General features: G+C 42.9%; 1 protein-coding gene across 35 annotated transcripts in view; it reads right to left on the bottom strand.

Moving 5' to 3' along the window:
* The window catches only part of Abi3bp (ABI family member 3 binding protein), a 208,344-nt gene that overhangs the window by 11,551 nt on the left and 176,463 nt on the right, over nt 1-20,330 (bottom strand). For all 35 annotated transcript variants that reach the window (XM_015989199.3, XM_015989185.3, XM_076549010.1 and 32 more), the window contains 6 exons: nt 14,362-14,436; nt 12,516-12,620; nt 9,486-9,614; nt 8,875-8,943; nt 5,121-5,330; nt 2,391-2,499 (listed from right to left, as the gene is read on the bottom strand). In XM_015989199.3, the coding sequence (XP_015844685.1) occupies nt 2,391-2,499; nt 5,121-5,330; nt 8,875-8,943; nt 9,486-9,614; nt 12,516-12,620; nt 14,362-14,436 (697 nt within the window). The remainder of the gene's footprint in view (nt 1-2,390; nt 2,500-5,120; nt 5,331-8,874; nt 8,944-9,485; nt 9,615-12,515; nt 12,621-14,361; nt 14,437-20,330) is intronic.

The following is a 20,330-nucleotide window of genomic DNA, read 5'->3' as shown; positions in this document are numbered from 1 at the left end:
AAGCAACTTTCTTTCAGATATTCAAACATGGAACCCTGGAGGGAACTCTAAATTATGATCCAGTTGGTGTCTATGCACTGACTGTCATGTTCTGTGCTCTGTTCTCTTGGACACTCACTTCTCCACCACCATCACCATGTAGTGCTTTTCCATTTATCCTTCAAGCCCCAGCCCAGCTCTCAACTTTTCCCTTGCCCAGACTCTGGCAAGTGCTGTTCCCCTGACCTCCTCCAGCACTCCCACAGCCACTTCCAGAACTCTTGCCACGCTGTGTAGAACACTTACTAATCAACCTTCCTGCTAGACTTGAGCTCAAAGGCAGACACCACATCCTTCGCCATTTTCAGCCCCAGCAGCACTTAATAAACATTAGTTAAATGGAAATGAGACGCTTCGGCAAACAAATTTGGCTTCCAATGTGCCTGGAAAGAGTGTTCTACGTTTATGTCACCAGTTAATAGGTGCACTGTGAAAAGCTGTGGGGACAACTTGATTCAAAAAAGGAACACCGTGTACATTTACAAAGCTGATGCCTTGCCATGGATATAGTGTACAGCACCGCTCATGCTATTAAATGGAATAGAAGGCAGGCAACTCAAGAGAAAAACTTAAGTTTTGCAAGCATAAATCTACCTATTAAAAAGGTCCAACAAATTTTTTTCTAATTCTTTCCTTAAAATCTATTACAGTGAAAAAAATGGGTTTTCTTTCTTTCAGTCTTTCTAAGGAAGCAGAATCAAGATCAATTGGGCTTTAACTGAAAAATATGCTTACTTTGGCTAACTTAAAACTTTCGTGAAAATTAAAAGTTGAAATGCTTTCCATGTTGCAGCTCAAAACAGGGCACTTTAAAAGATCACTTTGCATAAGAAATGCATTTTTTTCTGCAGTAAGGGACTGAAGTTTATACATAGTTAACCTCAATTAATTAGTTGTTTCTTTTCCTCTAAAATGATCAGGAAGATGTCCTTACTGCCAAAGTTAAAGAGAGCTCGTTCTTATGTCGCTATCAATACCCGAGTACTACTCAACCCAGATGGAGATGATTATACCAAAGGAAATTTAGGAAAGAAATGAAACCTCTTCTAGGAACTTCTCTACAGCTAATTAGGAATGTCCGAGGGCCTTATTTTTCTTTCAGTAATAAAATGAATTGATAAGATGTTTTCAACTGAAAAGAAATCATAAAACTATACTGAAATATGAATGACCTGTATGCAACTGATCCCCAAAATTCTATTCTCCTTTTCAGTGTAAAAGGTCCCCAATGCAAAGGGCTGCTGCCCCTGTGTGGTGGTTTGAATGAGAATGGCCCCTATTCGCTCATAGATTTGCATGTTAGTGGGCCGGCTTGGAAAGAATTAGGAGGTGTGGCCTTGTGGGAGAGGTGTGGCCTTGTGGGAGAGGCGTGGCCTTGGGGAGAGGCGTGGCCTTGGGGAGAGGCGTGGCCTTGGGGAGAGGCGTGGCCTTGGGGAGAGGCGTGGCCTTGGGGAGAGGCGTGGCCTTGGGGGAAGAGGTGTGTCACTGTGGGTGGGCTTTGAGGTTTCCAAAGCTCATGCTAGAAGCCAGAGGCAGTTTTTGCTCTTTCTACCTCCATCTTGCAAAGATGTGAGCTCTCAGCTACCGCTCCAGTGTCATGCCTGCCTGTAGCCATGCTTCCCGCCATGGTGATCATGGACTAGCCTCCGAAACTGTAAGTAAGCCCTCGGTTAGTGCTTTCCTTTTATAAGTTGCCCTGGTCATGCTCTCTCATCACTGTAACCGAACAGTAACTACTCCAGTGTGGGGCCAATAGGTAGCTGGTTTAAATACCATCTTGGCGTTCTGTCAAGTAGTTTACATTCCTTGCTTTCTCCATGCCAGCATCAGACTCGAGTCTTCCAGTCCAGTTGATACCACAGACACTCTATTTATCTCTAGCTCACAGACTTCTCTAAATTTTGATAAAGTCAATATTTGCATATCCGGGCAGTGGTGGCACACGCCTTTAATCCCAGCATTTGGGAGGCAGAAGCAAACGGATCTCAGTGAGTCTGAGGCCATCCTGGTCTACAAACCGAGTTCCAGGACAGCCAGGACTGTTGCAAAGAGAAACCTTGTCTCAGAAAACAAAACAAAAATCAATATTTGCTAACGGCCTATTTTTTTATGTTGTCATTTGTACTGTTAACTTATAAGGCCATCCTATTAGCTCTTTTTATCCTTAATAACAAGAATATTTTGAAAATGGGATACGAGGTATTCAAAATCGAGTTAAAGGAACCCAGAATTCAAACAAGATCCTTCTTTAAAGCAGAGAAGGTATCATTCTGTCCTTTGTTATGGCTTTGTGGTTATGTCCTTTGTTATTGCAACGCTCAGAATTCACCTGGAATAGCACTGGGCCTTACCTTGTATCTGGTTTCAGATTTTCTACTGTAGAAAAGGTTTGATTTGTAATTTGAATGGACTTGTTCTTCCCACTGAATGACCCATTTTCTCTGGATATGACTTCATATTCTGAAAATGGAAGTAAACAGTAGACACTTGTGTTATGTCTCAGTTGACTTAATTGTTCCTGAGGCTAATAGCATGCTAAAGACACTCTCATAGAGATGACAGGTTGACTGGAGTTCTAGAAACATGATCTTTAGAAAATAGATTTATTTTTAATTATGTGTGTGTGTGTGTGTGTGTGTGTGTGTGTGTGTGTGTGTGTGTGTGTGTCTGGGGTGGGGGTGGGTATGTACGTGTGAGTACAGTTCCCTGTGAAGTCCAGGAGAGGGTGTTGGATTCCTGGAGCTGAAGTTATAGGTGACTGTGAGCTGCCCAATATGGCTTCCGGAAATCAAAGAAACAGGAAGTGCTCTTAATAGCTGAGCCACTCTCCAGCTCCAAGACACCATGATCCCATCTTTGAGCAATTTTCAGTCACCAGATGGCAGAGCACTGCATTTGGGGAATGGATATTAACTAATCTTGCTTTCTTAGAATGGAAGAAGACCTAATAACTGGTGAAGACTGCTCGGCCATTGCTTTGGATGCACAGTTTAGTTTGGTAGAAAGGCCAGTTTAGGGAAAGCACTGTATAAGGGACAGCGCTTGAATGAAAACCATGTTTCTTGCTATCTTCCTGGGGGCCGGGCATGGAGTATGGTGTCCTGTTACAACAAATCTGACCCTAAAACTGTGTGTCAGCAGCAACAGTTAACCAAATATTAAAACCTCTTTGTTGTTTGGGGCTGTAGAATTGGATTTTTTAACTTAATGCTTGCTTATTTATGTTCCCTGGATAGTTTTGTATTAAATGAAAACCGCAACCTTAATGTCTCATAAATTTCCCTTCAAGGCAGGGGTCTCTGAACTTGCAGACTCACTCATCAATAGGGAAAGGCCTTCAGAAGAAGGGAATCTGACAGCTTGTTAACTTGTTTTCCTACTTCTCACTTGGGAATCAGAACATTTGCCATCAGGGGTATCTGCTGGCTGGGAGGTAGTCCCATCTGAAATCAAGTGGCACTTCATGTAACACTAAAACAAGAAATGGAATCTATGGGGATCATTAGGAGAGACGGTCTGATGTTTAAAGGTAGACTAAGAGAACAATGGCTAGATGTGATCCTTGGCCATGAAAATTTTAATTGTGAAAGACTCTGAGCAGCTCATTAGCATCTAGTGTGGAAATAATTATGAAGACAGTGTGTTAGGTACATAAAGTATACTCTCCTCATGACTTGTTACAACTGGAACTTATATAACTTTGCCAGGTGGTGGCGGTGGTGCACGCCTTTAAATCCCAGCACTCAGGAGGCAGAGGCAGGCAGAAATCTGAGTTTGAGGCCAGCCTGATATGTAGTGAGTTCCAGGACAGCCAGGGCTACACAGACAAACCGTGCCTCAAAACACCATATTATCCAAATGGAGAGGTATTAGAAATTAGGTATATCAGATTAAATAATTCCAACTTGATAGCCCAACACCTTTAGAGCAAACAAAATTTGGTTTATCATTTGATTTCAGGATATTAGAACTCTTATTAGTAAAGTGGATAATCAAGAGTTTTGAATGTTTGAATACATGATGTGGATAATCAATACTGAAAGTTGATTGACTTTTAGGAATTAAGAGAGCAGCATCTACTGGCTCAACCCTAAAGGAGTCAGCAGGACTCGGCAGGTTCCTAGAAACACTGGTGGTGACAGACTCTCTCTTACAACAGAGGCTGCCCCTTCATGAGAAAGGAAACTGAAGGCAGTTCAGCGAAGGGAACGTTTGTATGGGAAGTTGCTCAGATCACATGGTTTTGGAGAAGGAGAGATAACTGCTTAGTTCCCCTTTACCCACAGTAGAAAATATTTTCTGGAAGATTCTGAGTCTCCTTGCTCACGCCCTTGCCCTCCACAGTGCTCCGGTCTACTTCAGACAGCTGCTGAGTCTATGCTTCTATCCCTGCAACAGGGGCCTGCCAACAGGAGTCACATGGACTCCCGCCGACTAGGTACCATCCTCCAGCAATCCCGGATGTTAGTCAGTCTGTTTCCCATTTCCTGTTTGACCCTCCTTTTCTATATTACAATCAGAGTGTGCCAAACCAATCGTAACAAATTCAAAAACTGATTCTAGGTTTCTTATTTTCCGTGACCATTTATAGAGGCATTAGGTCGGTGTTTCCTCAGATAAGGAGCAAATGGCCTGGGAGTGAGGGAGTTCTTACTTATTTTTATTTTCTTTTCAATTTCTCCAAAGTTAGCTGAAATCATTTTTTAGCCTGTTTGGAAGTCCTCAGCCAGTTTAGAAACTGGGTTGGTGAAAAGAAAGCTATTTTAAATGTTACCAGAGGTGTCAAGTCTTCATACCCTTGATGTGATTTTCTCGGTAAAATCGTAAGACTGCATTTTCAAACTGTGGAAGGGAATTCTGAGAGGGATGGCAGGAATACAGCTGTAAAGTTCTCGGTTAACTAGGAGCCCATAACAAAAACCAGTATCTTTTTTCTACCTACGACACTTTGGACAACAGAACTTTTGCTCCGCCTTAGATGTGGTTTTTGTAGCCCAGTTTGACCCCCGCTGCCCAGGTTGGAAGCCCCGTGCTTTCAAAGCTTCCCATCATAGTGTCACATCCCACTGCCACGATCTCACCAGTGACCGTGTCATTTAGTGGCTTTTCCCAGTCCAAGATGACAAACGAGGGGCAGCCTTCCACGGTGACCACAGTGAGGTTGGTGGGCGGGTTCTGTGGCGGGCTGGTGGCATTCCCTTCTATGGCTTCCTCCGTAGGGAACCGCCTGACGGAGTCGGTGATGGAACAGGGTCTGTTGTCAGGCTTCGGGATATATCGCACATGGGGCCCTAAGAGTGGGAAAGAGAGAGGACCCTTGACAATTAGCACACAGGAAACTTGTGAGGAAGACGGAGGAGGCGAACTAGTCAATTTGATCTTCTATTCAAGGACTTGGGTGTCACATTCTGAGCAGACATTTGAAAACAGTGCTGAGGACACCTTAGCCTTCCAACTCTAAACTCTACCTCTGGGATGTATGATAGAGATGCTGTGTTTATAGATCCACCCAGTGTTGCTGTTTGGTCTCTTCAGAGTCAGTGCCTACCTCCTAATTTATAGGGAGCGAGTCTCGGGCAGTAGGAATGAGCACCGCCCTAACCAACATTCTGAGCAAAGCGAGACTCACAAGGACCAAGCGGTTCTGAATAGTCAACTGTACCTCGGAACAAAACTCAAGAATATTTTAGGAATGGACTATACAATGCCCAACAAGGTAAAATTCACAGGAAAATACTGTTCGTGGTGAGAGAAACCAGTCCTTTGAGACCAGCTTAGAATGTGCACAGAGGCTAGAATTGTTATACAAGGAAGAGGCAGAGAGAAAAATGACCCATGAAATAAGGTAAAAATGACTCCAATCAAATCTCTAGAGATGAAAACTATATATAACATGTAAACTACATGAGGTAGAACTAATACACAAGATACCCCAAACAGAAGACTATAGACACAGCACCTAACTAATGGTGTGGGATTTGGGGAAGATAATGGGCAATGGACATTTCGTGCTTCCGGAAACTGAAGAGTTCTCATATGGACATAATTCAAGTACCCAAGGTAAAGGAGGGGTTGCATGAGCAGAAAAGTATTTTTAAATCCCAAACTTCTAAATCACAGTAAAAAAGCTAAAAATCAAAAACCTTTAATAACAAGAAATATGAAGAGAACTATATCAATCATAATTAAGTTCCCTAAAACCAATGAAAAACAGACAGTACTTAAAGGAGAGGGAGAAAATGTACAGAATGATAAAGTTGAGGGTTACAGTAGATCAGGAAGAGAACACATCAAAGACAACAGGGGGACATCTTCAATGCAGAATCAATAGCCAGTGAAAAATGACAAAATACTTCCAGCAGTCCCATAGTGTAAGGCAGTAATTAAAGGAAAAGTTTCACTGGCTGAAAGTGTGCCCCCCCCACAAAAGGACAAACATGGCCCCCCACAAAAAGACAGAAGGTAATAGTAGCAATGTACATGCCTATACACAATATTTTAGTGCAAGGCTAAAAGTTAATTTACTTTTAAAAATAAAAGCCAGCTGGGCAGGCTGGATAAATAAATCCCAGCACCCAGGAGGCAGAGGCAGGTGGATCTCTGAATTTGAGGCCAGCCTGAGCTACAGCGTGAGTTCCAGGAAAGGCACCAAAACTACACAGGGAAACCATGTCTCAGAAAAAAATACACACACACACACACACACACACACACACACACACACACACACACACACATCTGTGCAGTGGATGTTGACAAAGTCAGGTAGAAGGAAGAAGCTACAGAAGGTATGAGTGTTGGGTGTGGTTCTCATTGTTACTGGACAGTAGACGGTGGTAAGTTAAGGAAGCATACTGTCGCCGGGCGGTGGTGGCGCACGCCTTTAATCCTAGCACTCGGGAGGCAGAGCCAGGCGGATCTCTGTGAGTTCGAGGCCAGCCTGGGCTACCAAGTGAGCTCCAGGAAAGGCGCAAAGCTACGCAGAGAAACCCTGTCTCGAAAAACCAAAAAAAAAAAAAAAGGAAGCATACTGTCACTCCTCACAAAATAACTGAGACAAGGGGTCATAAGGAACAAGACACATGCAGTGGAATTATAAGCTAAAGGAAGGCCAAAAAAGAAGAAAGAGGGAGCAAAGAATAGGTGACTAGAAAACAAATAACAAGATGAACATTTACCCCTAAAGGTATAACTAATAATCTGAGAGTTTCACTCTCAGATTAACACCAAACACAGAGATTGTTAAGAGTGTATAAGAAAAGAAAGACCCGATGCTATGATGTCTAAAAAATACACAGTGTAAATATAAAGAGATTAAATTATGGTTAAAAGTAAAAGTAAAAAGATGCAGTCTAGAGAGTGCATGCCTGGATATGTAAATATCAACAAATTAGATTTCAGAGCGAAGATGTCCATCAGAGATAGAAAACACCTTGCATAATAAATGCAAGGATCAATCACTCAGTAATTTATTATAGTCATAAATAATTTAAGCCTGTACCCTCAACAGACTTAAATATAGAAAGAAACTGATAAAGTTGTAAGAAAGAACTTGGAGATAAATGAGGCTAAAGCTGTGAAGCCTTATCCTAATCAGCCTGGGGAGACAGAAGGGACTCACAGGCACAGTGCACAGGTCACATGACCACTCATATGAAAAGGAAGCCATCTGTAAGGCAAGGGGAGAGGCCAATCTCAGAATCCTTGCCTTCACAATTGTGAGAAAAAGAGGTCAATGGAAATTTCTGTGGAATTTTGTTAGGGTGGGCCAGAAGCGTCAATTAAAACCACAATTATGAACCACTCTACACCTGTTAAGATGGCAAAGACCAGCAAGGCGGTGGTGGTGCATGCCTTTAATCCCAGCACTCTGGAGGCAGAGGCAGGTGGATCTTTGTGAGTTCGAGTTCAGCCTGGTCTACAGAGAGAGAGATCCAGGAAAGGTGCAAAGCTACACAGAGAAACCCTGTCTCAAAAAACTAAAAACAACAAACTGATGGCAAAGGCCTTTTAAAACTCCCTATACCAAGCACTGGTGAGGAGGAAGAGAAACCAGAGCTGCTGTGGATATCGTTCTGTATAAATAAAACACTGATTGGCCAGTGGCCAGGCAGGAAGTAGGCGGGACAAGGAGAGAGGAGAATTCTGGGAAGTGGAAAGCTAAGTGGGGAGACACTGCCAGCCACCGCCATGAGAAGCAGCATGTGAAGATGCCGGTAAGCCACGAGCCATGTGCCATGTGGCAAGGTATAGATTTATAGAAATGGATTAATTTAAGATATAAGAACAGTTAGCAAGAAGCCTGCCATGGCCATACAGTTTGTAAATAATATAAGCGTCTGTGTGTTTATTTTATAAGTGGGCTGTGGGACTGACTGCCAGGGCTCGGTGGGACCCGGAGAGAAAACCCCAGCTACAAGAGCCCTGGTCAGAAATGTAAAAAGATACAACTGCTTTGGAAAACAGTATCTTCAAACAATCTCTGCATCCATGAAAAGAGTTGTGCTCTCCTGATGTTTGGTTTGGTCTTGTGCAGATTTAACATAAAAAGGATCTCAAAATGCAACTTTTTGGATCTCCTCTTTTTACTTTGTATTTCAGTGAGAATAGTTTCTCCTAGAGCACTGCTACTCTTTGGGGCAGCAAAATGCATGCCCACAGGGCAGACCTGAGGCTAGTCTATCAGAAGCCCGCTGCACCCGCTGCCCAGCTGACTTGCATGAACATGAAAATTCACGTTGTAGTAAGCTCCTACAATATTTACACAGTAAATACCTGACGGATCTACCTACCAGAACAGTCCTTCCTAAAGTCAAAATGCAGAGCCGGACATACCTGTGAATCTGGGCTTCCCAAGATGATCAGTTTCTTTTGTTGGACTTGAACTAAAATCAGTCGGATTACCTGAGAATGAAAACATAATGAAAAACTTGGTGACGGATAAAGAAAAATTCACCCTACATTGACAAAAGCAGTACAGACGAAAGATAACCACTATTCCTCCTAGACAGATTGCTTGTGATTTGATTTCCTTTACTAGGTCTTATAATACACTTTTATCCAAAATAAAAATATCTTTGTGTCCTGCAGCAAAGTGTTCTGGAGTGTAATAATAGTGGATTAAAAATTCTAACCAATAAGTTAATACTCATTCCTAAATTAAAATATCTATAGTTCATAGTAATGGGTAATTTAGTAATCTAATTTTCTAAATTGGTAATTGGATAGTCTACATTTTGTAAAACAACACAAAACGCGGCATTTCTATGTCTGTCAAGGAAAGAAGTATATTACATAACAAAAGTTTGACAACATTACTTGAAAATAAAAAAGACAAATATTTCTAAAATTAATGAAAATTGAAGACCCCAAGCTTTTTGTTTGCCCTAATTGGAAATATTTGAGCATCTGGTAGCACAGCGTCTAGTGAGAACTGACACACTAACCAATTTCTTCTTCGGAAGCAGGAGTGGTTGGGTGCTTTTTTTCTGCCTCTGGTCTCTCTGCAGCTGTTCCAGTAGGTTTGAGTGTTGCCTTCAGGGGTGGGGAAGTTACTCTGCTCGAGGAAATGATTCCTGCAATGCAGAACCAAAGCAGTAGGAGCATGCCAAGTTTCCCGTTTATTTACTCAGTAAACGTTTCCTAAGCACTTACCATGCGGCTTGGCACTATCAGCCAGGCTTGGAGAGAAAACAAGACCTGGTTCCTGATAGAGACAGATGACTGAGCCAAGGGTACCGAAACATCACAGAGATTGTGAAAGAACTACATCAAGTCACAGAGGGGACAAAGGGAGGGAGTGGCTGTCTATGGGGGAGAGAGGGTGTCAGTGAGGAAGTGTGCAAGGCTATGAATCAGATCGGGAACACAGGACAGTCGAGGGAAGAGAAGGCCCAGCCCCAGCTAAATGTGGAGGGGCAGGGAAGGGCAGACCACGGAGGAACGTGAATATCATGGCTGGGGAGGCTATTTTAAGGTAAAAGGACCGTGAAAAGATTTCCAATAGGGAAGTGACAATGAATGATGAGACTTTCCCCCTAACCATTTGGTCCACTGGGAAGGAAGCTGAGGAGATGGAATGGCCTTGCTTAGAGATGAACTGGCAGATAGGGAAGAAAACCAGACTAGGAGGACAGCGATCCCTGGAGCAATCTGTGATTCCGCACAGTGCTCCTCTGAGTTGCTATGTTCAATTCCTTTATGCTAAAGTCACTTATCAGTCTCCAAAACTGGATTCAAGGTCCAAGCAAGACCGAGTGTTTAGTACAGTAAGAGGAGAATAGGGTGGATTTCATATTCTTCTAGAAAAAGCAGTCCTTCTTATGCTACTATAGTCAAGGGATACTAGCTGGACTTCAGGATTTTAGTTCCGTGTGCAGTCATGGCTGAGTCAGGTAGATGAAGCTTTTCTGCTTTTCCCCTACAGACTCAGGCCCTTGGTCATAGGGGGAGTGGGGCCACAATCAAATGGCAAGCAAAACCAAGAGAAGCTGTGCTTTCCAGAGCTGGCAGAGTCAGCAGGAAGTGGTGGCAACATTTTCACCCTGGCCAGAAAAGCAGGCCTGGGAGGCTTCAGTAGATTTAGAGATAGGCAACCATTGGTAGATGTCAGTCACATGAGAGCCAAGACCATTCACAAGCACTTGTGAGAGACCCTCAGAGTAGGCCCAGACATCCAGTGGATTCCCAGATCACCAGAACTGTACCACTATAGTCACCAGCCTGTAGGCTTTGAAGTCCAGCTGTTTTCTCTCAGTTAGAGGTGGACAGTGGGGCACGGAGAGCAGTGAGCTGAGCTAATCCCAGAAATAGAATGTGCCTGTGGCTCCTCCTTGGGCTCAGGGGCAGAGAGGCTGTGCCAAAGCTACACTTTCTGACAGAGAAACAGGATATCATAAGCCCAAACCCAAGACCCATGAAGTGTGGCTCCCGACACAGCCTCACCCCGGGGAACTCCGGCAGGGGTGGTCCCCGGGGTTCTCATGGCACACTCGGGCATCACAGTGACTCATCAGTCAGACCTGGAGGCTGGTGCCACTCATGCCACAGCTGCTTCATGTTACAGTTAATGAGAAAAGCCTGGTCTCCTCATGAGGTACTCACTGAGCCTTGACCCAGCAAGGCACAAAGCACAAGTTAGGGGCTGAATCCTCCTCTAGACATCGGGGGGGGAAACGACCTAGAGCAGTGGTTCTCAGCCTTCCCTGTGACTCTTTAGTACAGTTCCTCATGTGGTGGTGACCCCCCAACCATAACATTATTTCATTGCTACTTCATAACTGTAATTTTTGCTACCGTTTTGAATCATAATGTAAATATCTGCTATGCGGGGTATCTGATTTGCGACTTCTGCGAAGGTTCATTCGACCCGGAAAGGGGTCTCGACCCACTGACCCAGAATCATGAAACGTCATAAAAGCCGTTATCATGCCTGCCTTTTATCTTGCAAAAAGGGATGGCACCAGCTCCCTTCACAGAAACCCTCTACACTTTCATCCATCTTTTACAGCTGTTTTTTTAAATACTTTTATCCAGTTTCCTCCTACCTAATGTTTAGGAAGTTGAGATGTGGAAAGGAAGGATGTCAAGGAATTCACAGTTTGCGAGCAGAGTCCATACACGGAAGTGAAGGAAAGCTTTGTTTTGAACTGTGTCAGTGTTCACTAGTCTTCATTTCATTCATGTATTCATTTGGTTATTACTATCAGATTGCCTCCGTATTCTAAGCACTCAATGAGGCTCTGGAGTCTCAGAGAGACTAGACTAAGGGCTGTTATGACAAAGTCCCCAAGCTATGAGAGGAAGGTAAGAATACAAATGAACAGTACAAAGCCATTTGGTTTTTTTTTTTTTGTTGTTGTTGTTGTTGTACCAGAGATGCATACCAAGGATCACACAGACTAGAGTGGCAATATAAGACTTCTTTGTGAAGCTGGAAGAGAGATGAAATATCACACATGGAATGAACCTTCGCAGAAGTCGCAAATCAGATACCCTGCATAGCAGATATTTATATCCCAGGTCGGAGGGAACCCTTCTATGATGGCATGGACCCACACATGGAAGTAAGACACAGTTTGACTGCTCAGATTCCTCCCCAAACACTGTAACACTTGCAGCAGCCTGAAGGCAGAGTCAGGGCATTATTTTCCACTCTCCCTCAGGGTTGGCCATGTACAGCAGCTTCTCCTACTTCTACTCTGAAGTCATCCGCTGCTGAAAACCAAGGCAGCTTCTCTCTAGCCTCCAAGGATGCAGTTATCTCAAAAGCAAACTGGCCCCGATACGGAGGAATGCTTTCGTTTACTCTGCCCACTCAGAGTCAGTATGGCAATCCTCCAGGCTGTAATTAACAGCATGTGTCTGTCACACATGCCAGTGCCTCGCCTCTTGCCTAAGCCAGCATACCAAGAGGGGTTGGGGTGAACAGGAAAATGCAACCATGGAGAGAGAGGGGAGGTAAGCAATGGACACACCTGCACTTCCTGGCTTTCCGGTGACATTATTCGGTGGCAAAGGTTTTCTCTGGGGAGATATAGGTCCAGGGCGCATGGGTGGGCGACGAGTCCCTGGAGTTGTGGCTAAGAGAGATATCATAAAGTCAGAATTTACTACCAAAAAAAAATCAGTTTGAAATAAATAAGCTTTCAGAAACAGCAGAGTAGCTCTTGAATGGTAAGATACTTTTCTAGTTTATAGAAAAGTGCCTATGGGTAACACATAGTGGGATTCCTCTAAATTTATGCTGTTCACATCATCTCCTGTAATGGTAGATCAAATATGTAGATATGGATGTTTTGGAAGGTCATATATAGAGAATTGAACATCTTTCCCCTAGAGACATGCCAGAAGCATTGATAAACTTCATCATTTCCAATCACCTTTGGATGTGAGTCTACAATTCCGTCTACCAGTTGGACTTTGAGTTGTTGAGCATATGTATAATTTCCCTTTTTGTGGGTGGTTCACGATACCCCCTAACTCTAATATGTGATGATAATTGAACAGCATTGGAACTTTTCAGATAATTCTATCAAGGTAGCACTCGTGGCAGGAATGGGCATCCAGTGACTGGAGAGCAGGGTCAATGTGAAGCAACTGTCCTAGGGCACTGCGCAAGGGGTGGGGGGGCGTGGCTAGGAGTCAATTTTCCCACTTACTTTGCTCTCTCGCCCACAACTTCTGCTGCAGGCCTACCAGCCCAAGAACTTGTACCATTTTAAACCTTGTCTGCCCAATGGGCGAAGGAGAGTGGCATGCTTTTTATAGTGTGAATAATCAAGTCTACTTTGCACGGTGATTGGAAAAGCTGAACATGCCCGGAGCAACTCACCTTAGCTCAAACTTTAACCTGTTAGAGTCGAGAAATGTGTTTCTTCCTTTGCATTGTTTATGTGGATTTAAAAATAACCAAGAAGAATTCTCCACCCAGAAAAATACCTTATTGCTTTAAATATTTTCAAGGCTACTAGGAGGAGAGACTCCCCAGAGTTTTCTTGAGTGTGAGCAGCGGGAAATATTAGATAGAAGGATTTAGATTGCGGAGATAAACAGATAGAAAATAAAGGATAGTCTCAAGAGGGCCTGGAACCTTTTCCAAGGGGCCCTGACTGTCTCTGCCCCAGGGTATTTATAGAGACGCCAAGGGGTGGAGCAAAAGACCTCCTCCCCCAGCACAGCCAAGTGCAGACCATCTCAGACACCTGCACTCAGGCCTGTGGTCCTAATCATCCTCTATGCGGACCTGCTGGGTAAAGCCACGAGGAACCCGAAAACGGGCTCCCACAAGAGACAGAAAAGGCAGAGAAAGGTAGGAGGTGGGGAGGAGAGCCTGCCCACGTGCTTGCTCAGGTGAGTACGATAATATAAACACTAATACATGAGAACTGTTCTCATGGCATCTTTTTAAAAAGCAAAGAGACTCGATTATGAGCTTCGTATGTCTTTTACATGTAATGCACTCTTAAAATAGGAACGTAAATCATTTCAGGCCAAATATATCATTATAAATCACACAAGAGCAAAACTTGGAAAAAAAGTCTAAAACCTGGTGGCTTTGTATCACTTGTCCATGGTGACTCCTCAGAGTATTATAGGAAGCAACCATTAAATCAGTATCCCCAAAAAGGTTTTAAAAGAACTTAACTTGCATTTCTTTCCCCAGAGATGGTCTTTGGAATGTTTCTCGAGCAGCTTCCATCTACTGCTAATTTGGGTCTCACACACACAGGGGCCACACAGGTGTTGTTCATCATCCACCACTGCTGTTACTGTGCAAATTTCAGAGCTGAGGTGCCGGAGGGGCCACATCTTACTCCTTACCTGGTTTTTTTGTGGCATGTGGATCCACTGACACATTTCTCCCAGTACTTGGTGGCTTAGGTGCTTGCTTGGTTCCTAGGAGCAGAGACAAGCAACAGGAATAACTGTATAATAAAAATTTGCTAAACATTCTCTGTCATGGGCACCTGATGGAGATGTCAGGGAAATGTGCATTTCTTGCATAAACACCATTGCTTTTGTGTCCATTTTATTGTCTTCTACTACCCAGAAAAAAAAAATACTAAAAATCTTACATTCGTTGGTTTTGTTTTTCTCTCTAGAGCTGGCGCTGGCCTGCGGTTTTTGGTTTTGTCAGAATTTTCCATGGCATTCATCCTGCCCTGGCTGCCTGGGAGGTATTGCTTCACCAGACAGATTTTACCAAGGCTGAAGTGTCACTTTCTGCCAGTCTTCATGGGTACATTTTGTGGTTAAAAAGATAATTTTCCTCCAACTCACCAATGCTCATAAAAAAAACCTCAGAATCCAATGTGGTTGGGTTTATACTTATTGAATTGGCTTAAAAAAATACTCCTGTGCCAGCCTTGTCTATTAGATTGTTGAGGCTACAAACTGGATCGTTACCTTTGGGGTTTATAAAATAGTCCTGGATTGGCCTAGAACCCCAAGTTGTTGTTTGGAAGCAACCAATTCAATATTGCTTTGTGTGATATTTTTCTCTTCTGTCTCCCTCAAATATGGTGGCTATCTGACCTTTCACCTAGGCACCTGGGATAGGTTTTGGAAAGATTCCCTAGGACATAGGTAATCAGTATATCTCACCTTAGCTTTGTGATACTATTCTTTTTTTATTTAAAATAGTGTTTGCTTTCTTTACACAATTTTGTTTTATTGTTTGAAATTAAAATATATCATTTTCCATTTCTTCCCTACAACTCCTCCTATATATTCTATGCCTACCTTAATCTCTCTCAAATTCATGGCCTCTGGCCCTTTTCTTCTATAATTGTTGTTATACACACACACACACACACACACACACACACACACACACACTATACACATACTGCTAAATATATGTGCATGTGCATATATAAAGAGATACATAGATACATTCCTAAATATATAGATACAACCTGCCCAGTCTAATGTTACATGTATGTATACGATTTCAGGCAGGGCTGATGATTTGGTATTAGGTAACCAATTAGGGAGCAGCTCTTCCCTGGGGAAGACTATTTTTCTCTTTCAGTATTTCTTAGGTGCTTGTAGTTCTTTGTCTAGGGTTGGAGCCCTGTGAGAGTTCCATGTTGGCATGTCTCTTGGAGTTGTCCTTGTTCAGGTCTTGTTTAGGCAGCCATGCTGATGGCGCTTTATGGGTGCAGCTTTCCCAGTTGTTTCTACAGATGCAGTCTCACAGCAGGCATCCTATTCCTCTGGCTCTTACAGTTTTTCTTTCCCCTTTTCTATAACTATATTACAAGATAATCTTTCCTAATGAGTCTGACTCCTCTCTCTCTCTCTCAACAGGGTCTCACTATGCAGCTTTGGCTAGCCTAGAACTCACTATCTAGTCCACGCTGATCTCAAACTCATAGACATTTACCTGCCTCTGGCTCCTGGGTACAGGGGTTAAAGGCTTGTGCCACCATGCCTGGCTCTGACAGTTTTTATTAAGAAAGAACAGAAACAGTTTTAGAATCTAAGTAGGAAATACAACTTCAGAAATGATCATCCTAAAGAAGAATCCATATGCTAATGGTCTGACTATAGTTTGCATATTAAAGATAAGGAAACATATTTAATAGCCAGTTAGTACATTAACGTGACCAGCTATAGTAACTAAATGCCAAAAATTCTGGTTTTATAGTTACGTCCCAGAAAAAGTAAAGGAATATTACTTAGACTCATTTAAATGTGCAGGCAGATACACTGATTAAATATAAAAATTTTGCTTGTTGAAGTTTGAATGTCTCTCCATCAGCTCATGTGTTTGAACACTTGGTCCCCGCTAGGTGGTGCTCTTGGGGGAGGTTATGGAACCTTTAAGCAGTAGAGCTCTGATGGAAGAAGGACATCACTTGGGGAGGGTGAGTTTTGAGAGTGGATAGCCTTGCCCGACTCCCTGTGTTCCGTGTTTCCTGTGCGTGGTCAAAATGTGATCTCTCAGCTTCCTGCTCCTGTCTCCAGGGCTCCCCACCTCTCTGGACATCCAGCCCTCTAGAACTGTACGTGCAAATAAACAATTTCTTAATTTGCTTTTGGTCATGGTGTTTTAGCACAGGAACTAAAAGTAACTGATACAGAAGTTGGTACCATAGAGCAGAGTTGTTGCTGTAAAGAACCCGACCCTGCTGATTTCTGGAGGAATGTGGAAGACTTTGAAAATTTCTTCTAAAAAAGCTGTTCCTGTGCCCTGGTGTTCTTAGTACCCTGGGGCCAGAGAGATAGATCATGTGACTGACTATTCTGTCAATGACATTCAGGCACAGAAAAATACTTCCACTGTTCCACTAAGAAGACTTGGTAACCGACTTTGATTTACCATAATTTCTCAAAGGTAACACACACACACACACACACACACACACACACACACACACACACACACACACCCTAGAATGCCGATAGGCTGGGTGTTCTTTGAGTAAATTTTTTTTTTCTGTTTTTTGATTTTTTTTTCATGACAGGTTTTCTCGGTGTAGCTTTGGAGCCTGTCTTGGAACTCAATCTGTAGACCAAGCTAGCCAGCCTCAAACACAGAGAGATCTGCCTGCCTCTGCCTCTGTCTTCCTGAGTGCTGGGATTAAAGGCATGTGCCACCACTGCCCAGCTTTTGAGTCGATCTTATTAGGCCTTCTCCAGATAGTTTTGTCTTTCAAATACAGAGTATTTATTTCTAATGCTATCTAAGCATTCTTCATATTTATTACTCGGTTTGAGCTTTACAAAGCTTCTGTGTGGGATATAGCATCTAGGAGGCACAAATGAGGAACTCCAAGGCCAGGCTGAACCAGCTGCTCCAGGTGTCACAGCTGGGAAATGCTGGGACTCAGAATCACATGCTCTCAACCCCAGAGCCTTTCGCAAGCACTAAGTCTTCTTTCTATTGGCTCCTTCTCCTTGTACTCCGCACAGTGACACTAAGTGACTATAGTTCTAATATGTCGTCTCCTGAGTTGGCTGAAGTGCCTCCCTACATGAGAGGTATTGACCTTGGCAGGCAAGCATCTGTCCTGTAACCATGCCACCATCGTGTGGCGCTCACAAAACTAGTTGCAGGATTTCAGCAGTTCCTGTAGGGCCAGTGCAGATCCACTAATCCCACATGAGCACAGGTAAGTGCCTGAAGGCAGAAGGGAGTTGGAGATCAAGGAAAAGGGGGAGGGAGGGACATGGGCCAGCAAGGGGGGAGGTGAGAAGAAGGGAGAGGAAAGGAGGAAGAATACATCAGAACTAACTAGAAATTTCCCCGTTGCTTTCTATACGGGTGGAGACAGAGGCAGCACGCCATTATGATTTCTAGATATACACCAGCAAATCAACAGCACACCAGCCCTTGAAAAAAGATAGACGCTAGTACTCTCTGGAAGCATTGGAAAGGACCCTGCAAACAGTAACTTTGGGGCTCATTGGGGAGAGTTGGAGACAGACAGTGAAGCCCCAGGCTTGGTAAACCAGTAAACTTGACCTACCCTACATCAGAAGGGGGCAGTTTAAGGTTAAAGGCAGCACAGAATCAGAATGAGGAGAAAATTTAAAGAGGAAGCCATTATGAGAGACACTGTAGAGAATGGATTGTATGGAACTGGCATCCAATTAGGGAATCTATTGAGAGAATTCTTTTCTCTCAGACAGGATTAATCGACACCAATGCTTAAAGGGCAGTTGGCTCCAAAGGCACCAAGACTGGAACCTCAGTATGGCCCACCACTGCCACATGGGAGTTTTCCAGAAGGCTTCGGATTTACGTAATTCATCACACTTAGAGATTTCTTGTCCAAGATAAAATAATGATTTTGGATATTTCTAACCATAGCAACAAAACCTTTGCAAACAAACAATGCTGATTTTCGACTGTATCAGTGGAAATCAATTCTCAGTGAATCAGTAACTAAAAGGGGTGATATTTATGTAGGATTGGTCTCCGTGCTTTTGCCTCCAAATCTTAGCACTTAGCTAGGATTTCATGAGCAATGAGCCAGTTGCCTGGAAGATTCAGCCACAGCCTAGAAAAACACATACCTCACCCTGAGGAGTCTGGTTTCTCCTTGTGAGGCACTCTCCATGTGGGGGCAGTAAGGTGTGGTTTCCCCATTAGGATAGAGAGAGAAGAGTCTGAGACTCAGCTGTGTAGCAAAGGCTGCCAGATCGCATGCTTCAAGAGAGCTTCAGGAGAATACTTTGCCTGGCATGTAAGGAACCTTCAAAATGCGACAGCTGAATGACTAACCAGCCCAGTAGCTGTCATCTTCAAAGAGAAGTCAGACTCCCTGGGCTAGGGTGGACAAGTTTCTTCTCTAAAGAGTCAGGACATAAACTGTGCCATTTCTCACAACTTCTCAACTTAGAAACTTCTGATGTGTGGAACACCCTAACTAAACTGTGATGCCTATGTGTAGAAACCACAAAAAGGCAGAATAGCAAGAAAATAGCACATCCAAATGATGAGCCTTGGGCTAGCAAGAGGGCTCAGTGGGTAAAGGCACACGATGCCTAGGTCATGCATGAGCTCAGCTCCGTATCTAGGAACCACACTATAGAAGGAGAGGACCAATGTCTGCAGATTCTCCTGATTCTCTGATGTCTGTATATGAACAGGGGCATGAACTTCTGCATACTCCCCTCCCCAACCCACACATACTACAGATAAATAAATGTAACAAAAGAAAATCTCAGCTTCTGTAGGCTACTTTCTAACCTTAAAATAAAGGAAAATCAACCCATACAATGCAAAACAAACATCTATAATGGTGTTAAAAAATAAATATTCAAGGCAGCATCCAGCTAGGACTGGCCCTGAAGGTGAGACGGCAGGGTGCTGTCTGCTGCACCTGAGAGATAAACAAAAAGATGATCCTTGACAAAGTCCCTGATAGATGGACAATGCAGAACAAGCACATAGATTTTGATTGGACACTGTGAGAGAAAGAAGGAATGGGGGGAAGGGCAGCCCATTTGTTCTGCCGGTGTCCAAGTAGTTACATTACAGAAGCACTTGTCTGCCCCAAACTGTTTTTGGACAAGATATTACAAAGATGACTAATGTATGCAAGATGAGAATGAGAGATAATTGGTTCAAAAGTGTATTTTGAAAAAAAAATTCGGACTGTTGCTAAGTTAAAGTATAATAATACTATTTTCCCTCTTTTGATGATTTTCGTTGTCCTAGAAAGAATCATGTTTGATTATACTGGAGGCCAACAGGTCTCCAATAGGACCATAGCAACATATATTATTTATGCAACCTCCAAGGAATCATTTGAGTATTAGACATGTGTACTTAAATTCCTTCCAAGAGGATCTGAGAAAAAATAGGTCTTGTTAGAGCCAGTCTATGCCATTCGGAGAAATTATGCACTGCTAAAACTCCAGGCAAGAATAATGAATGAAATAACTCAGCACAAATAGGTACTGTAATGTCTCAGAAATCCATAGTCTGGCCTCTTTCATTTGATCTGAAAATAATGAAATTTCCAGAATTTCAGATACCATGATACTCAAGTAAAACAGTTTGAAAAAAGGGAAAACAATGATTTTTCCTATTTTCACTGTAACTAATATTTAATAGGAATTGTTTTTGAGAAATAAGACTACATATGGTAGCTAATTTAGTAGACTAGGTTTAGAAAAGTTGGAAAATTCTTTTCCAACATCTTTAGGGATATTTGAAGTTGATTTTGAAGTGAGTTAAAACTTTAAATTTTAATTCTACAAATACTTTCCAAAACTTATACAAAAGAAATTGATGTGTGAATTCAACAAAATTATATGAGATGGACAGTGTC

This window comes from Peromyscus maniculatus, chromosome 12 (genome assembly GCF_049852395.1).
Source record: "Peromyscus maniculatus bairdii isolate BWxNUB_F1_BW_parent chromosome 12, HU_Pman_BW_mat_3.1, whole genome shotgun sequence".
NCBI classification, from domain to species: Eukaryota; Metazoa; Chordata; class Mammalia; order Rodentia; family Cricetidae; genus Peromyscus; species Peromyscus maniculatus.
Note: the sequence above shows the minus strand (reverse complement) of the source record. Positions and strands in the feature narration are given on the sequence as shown.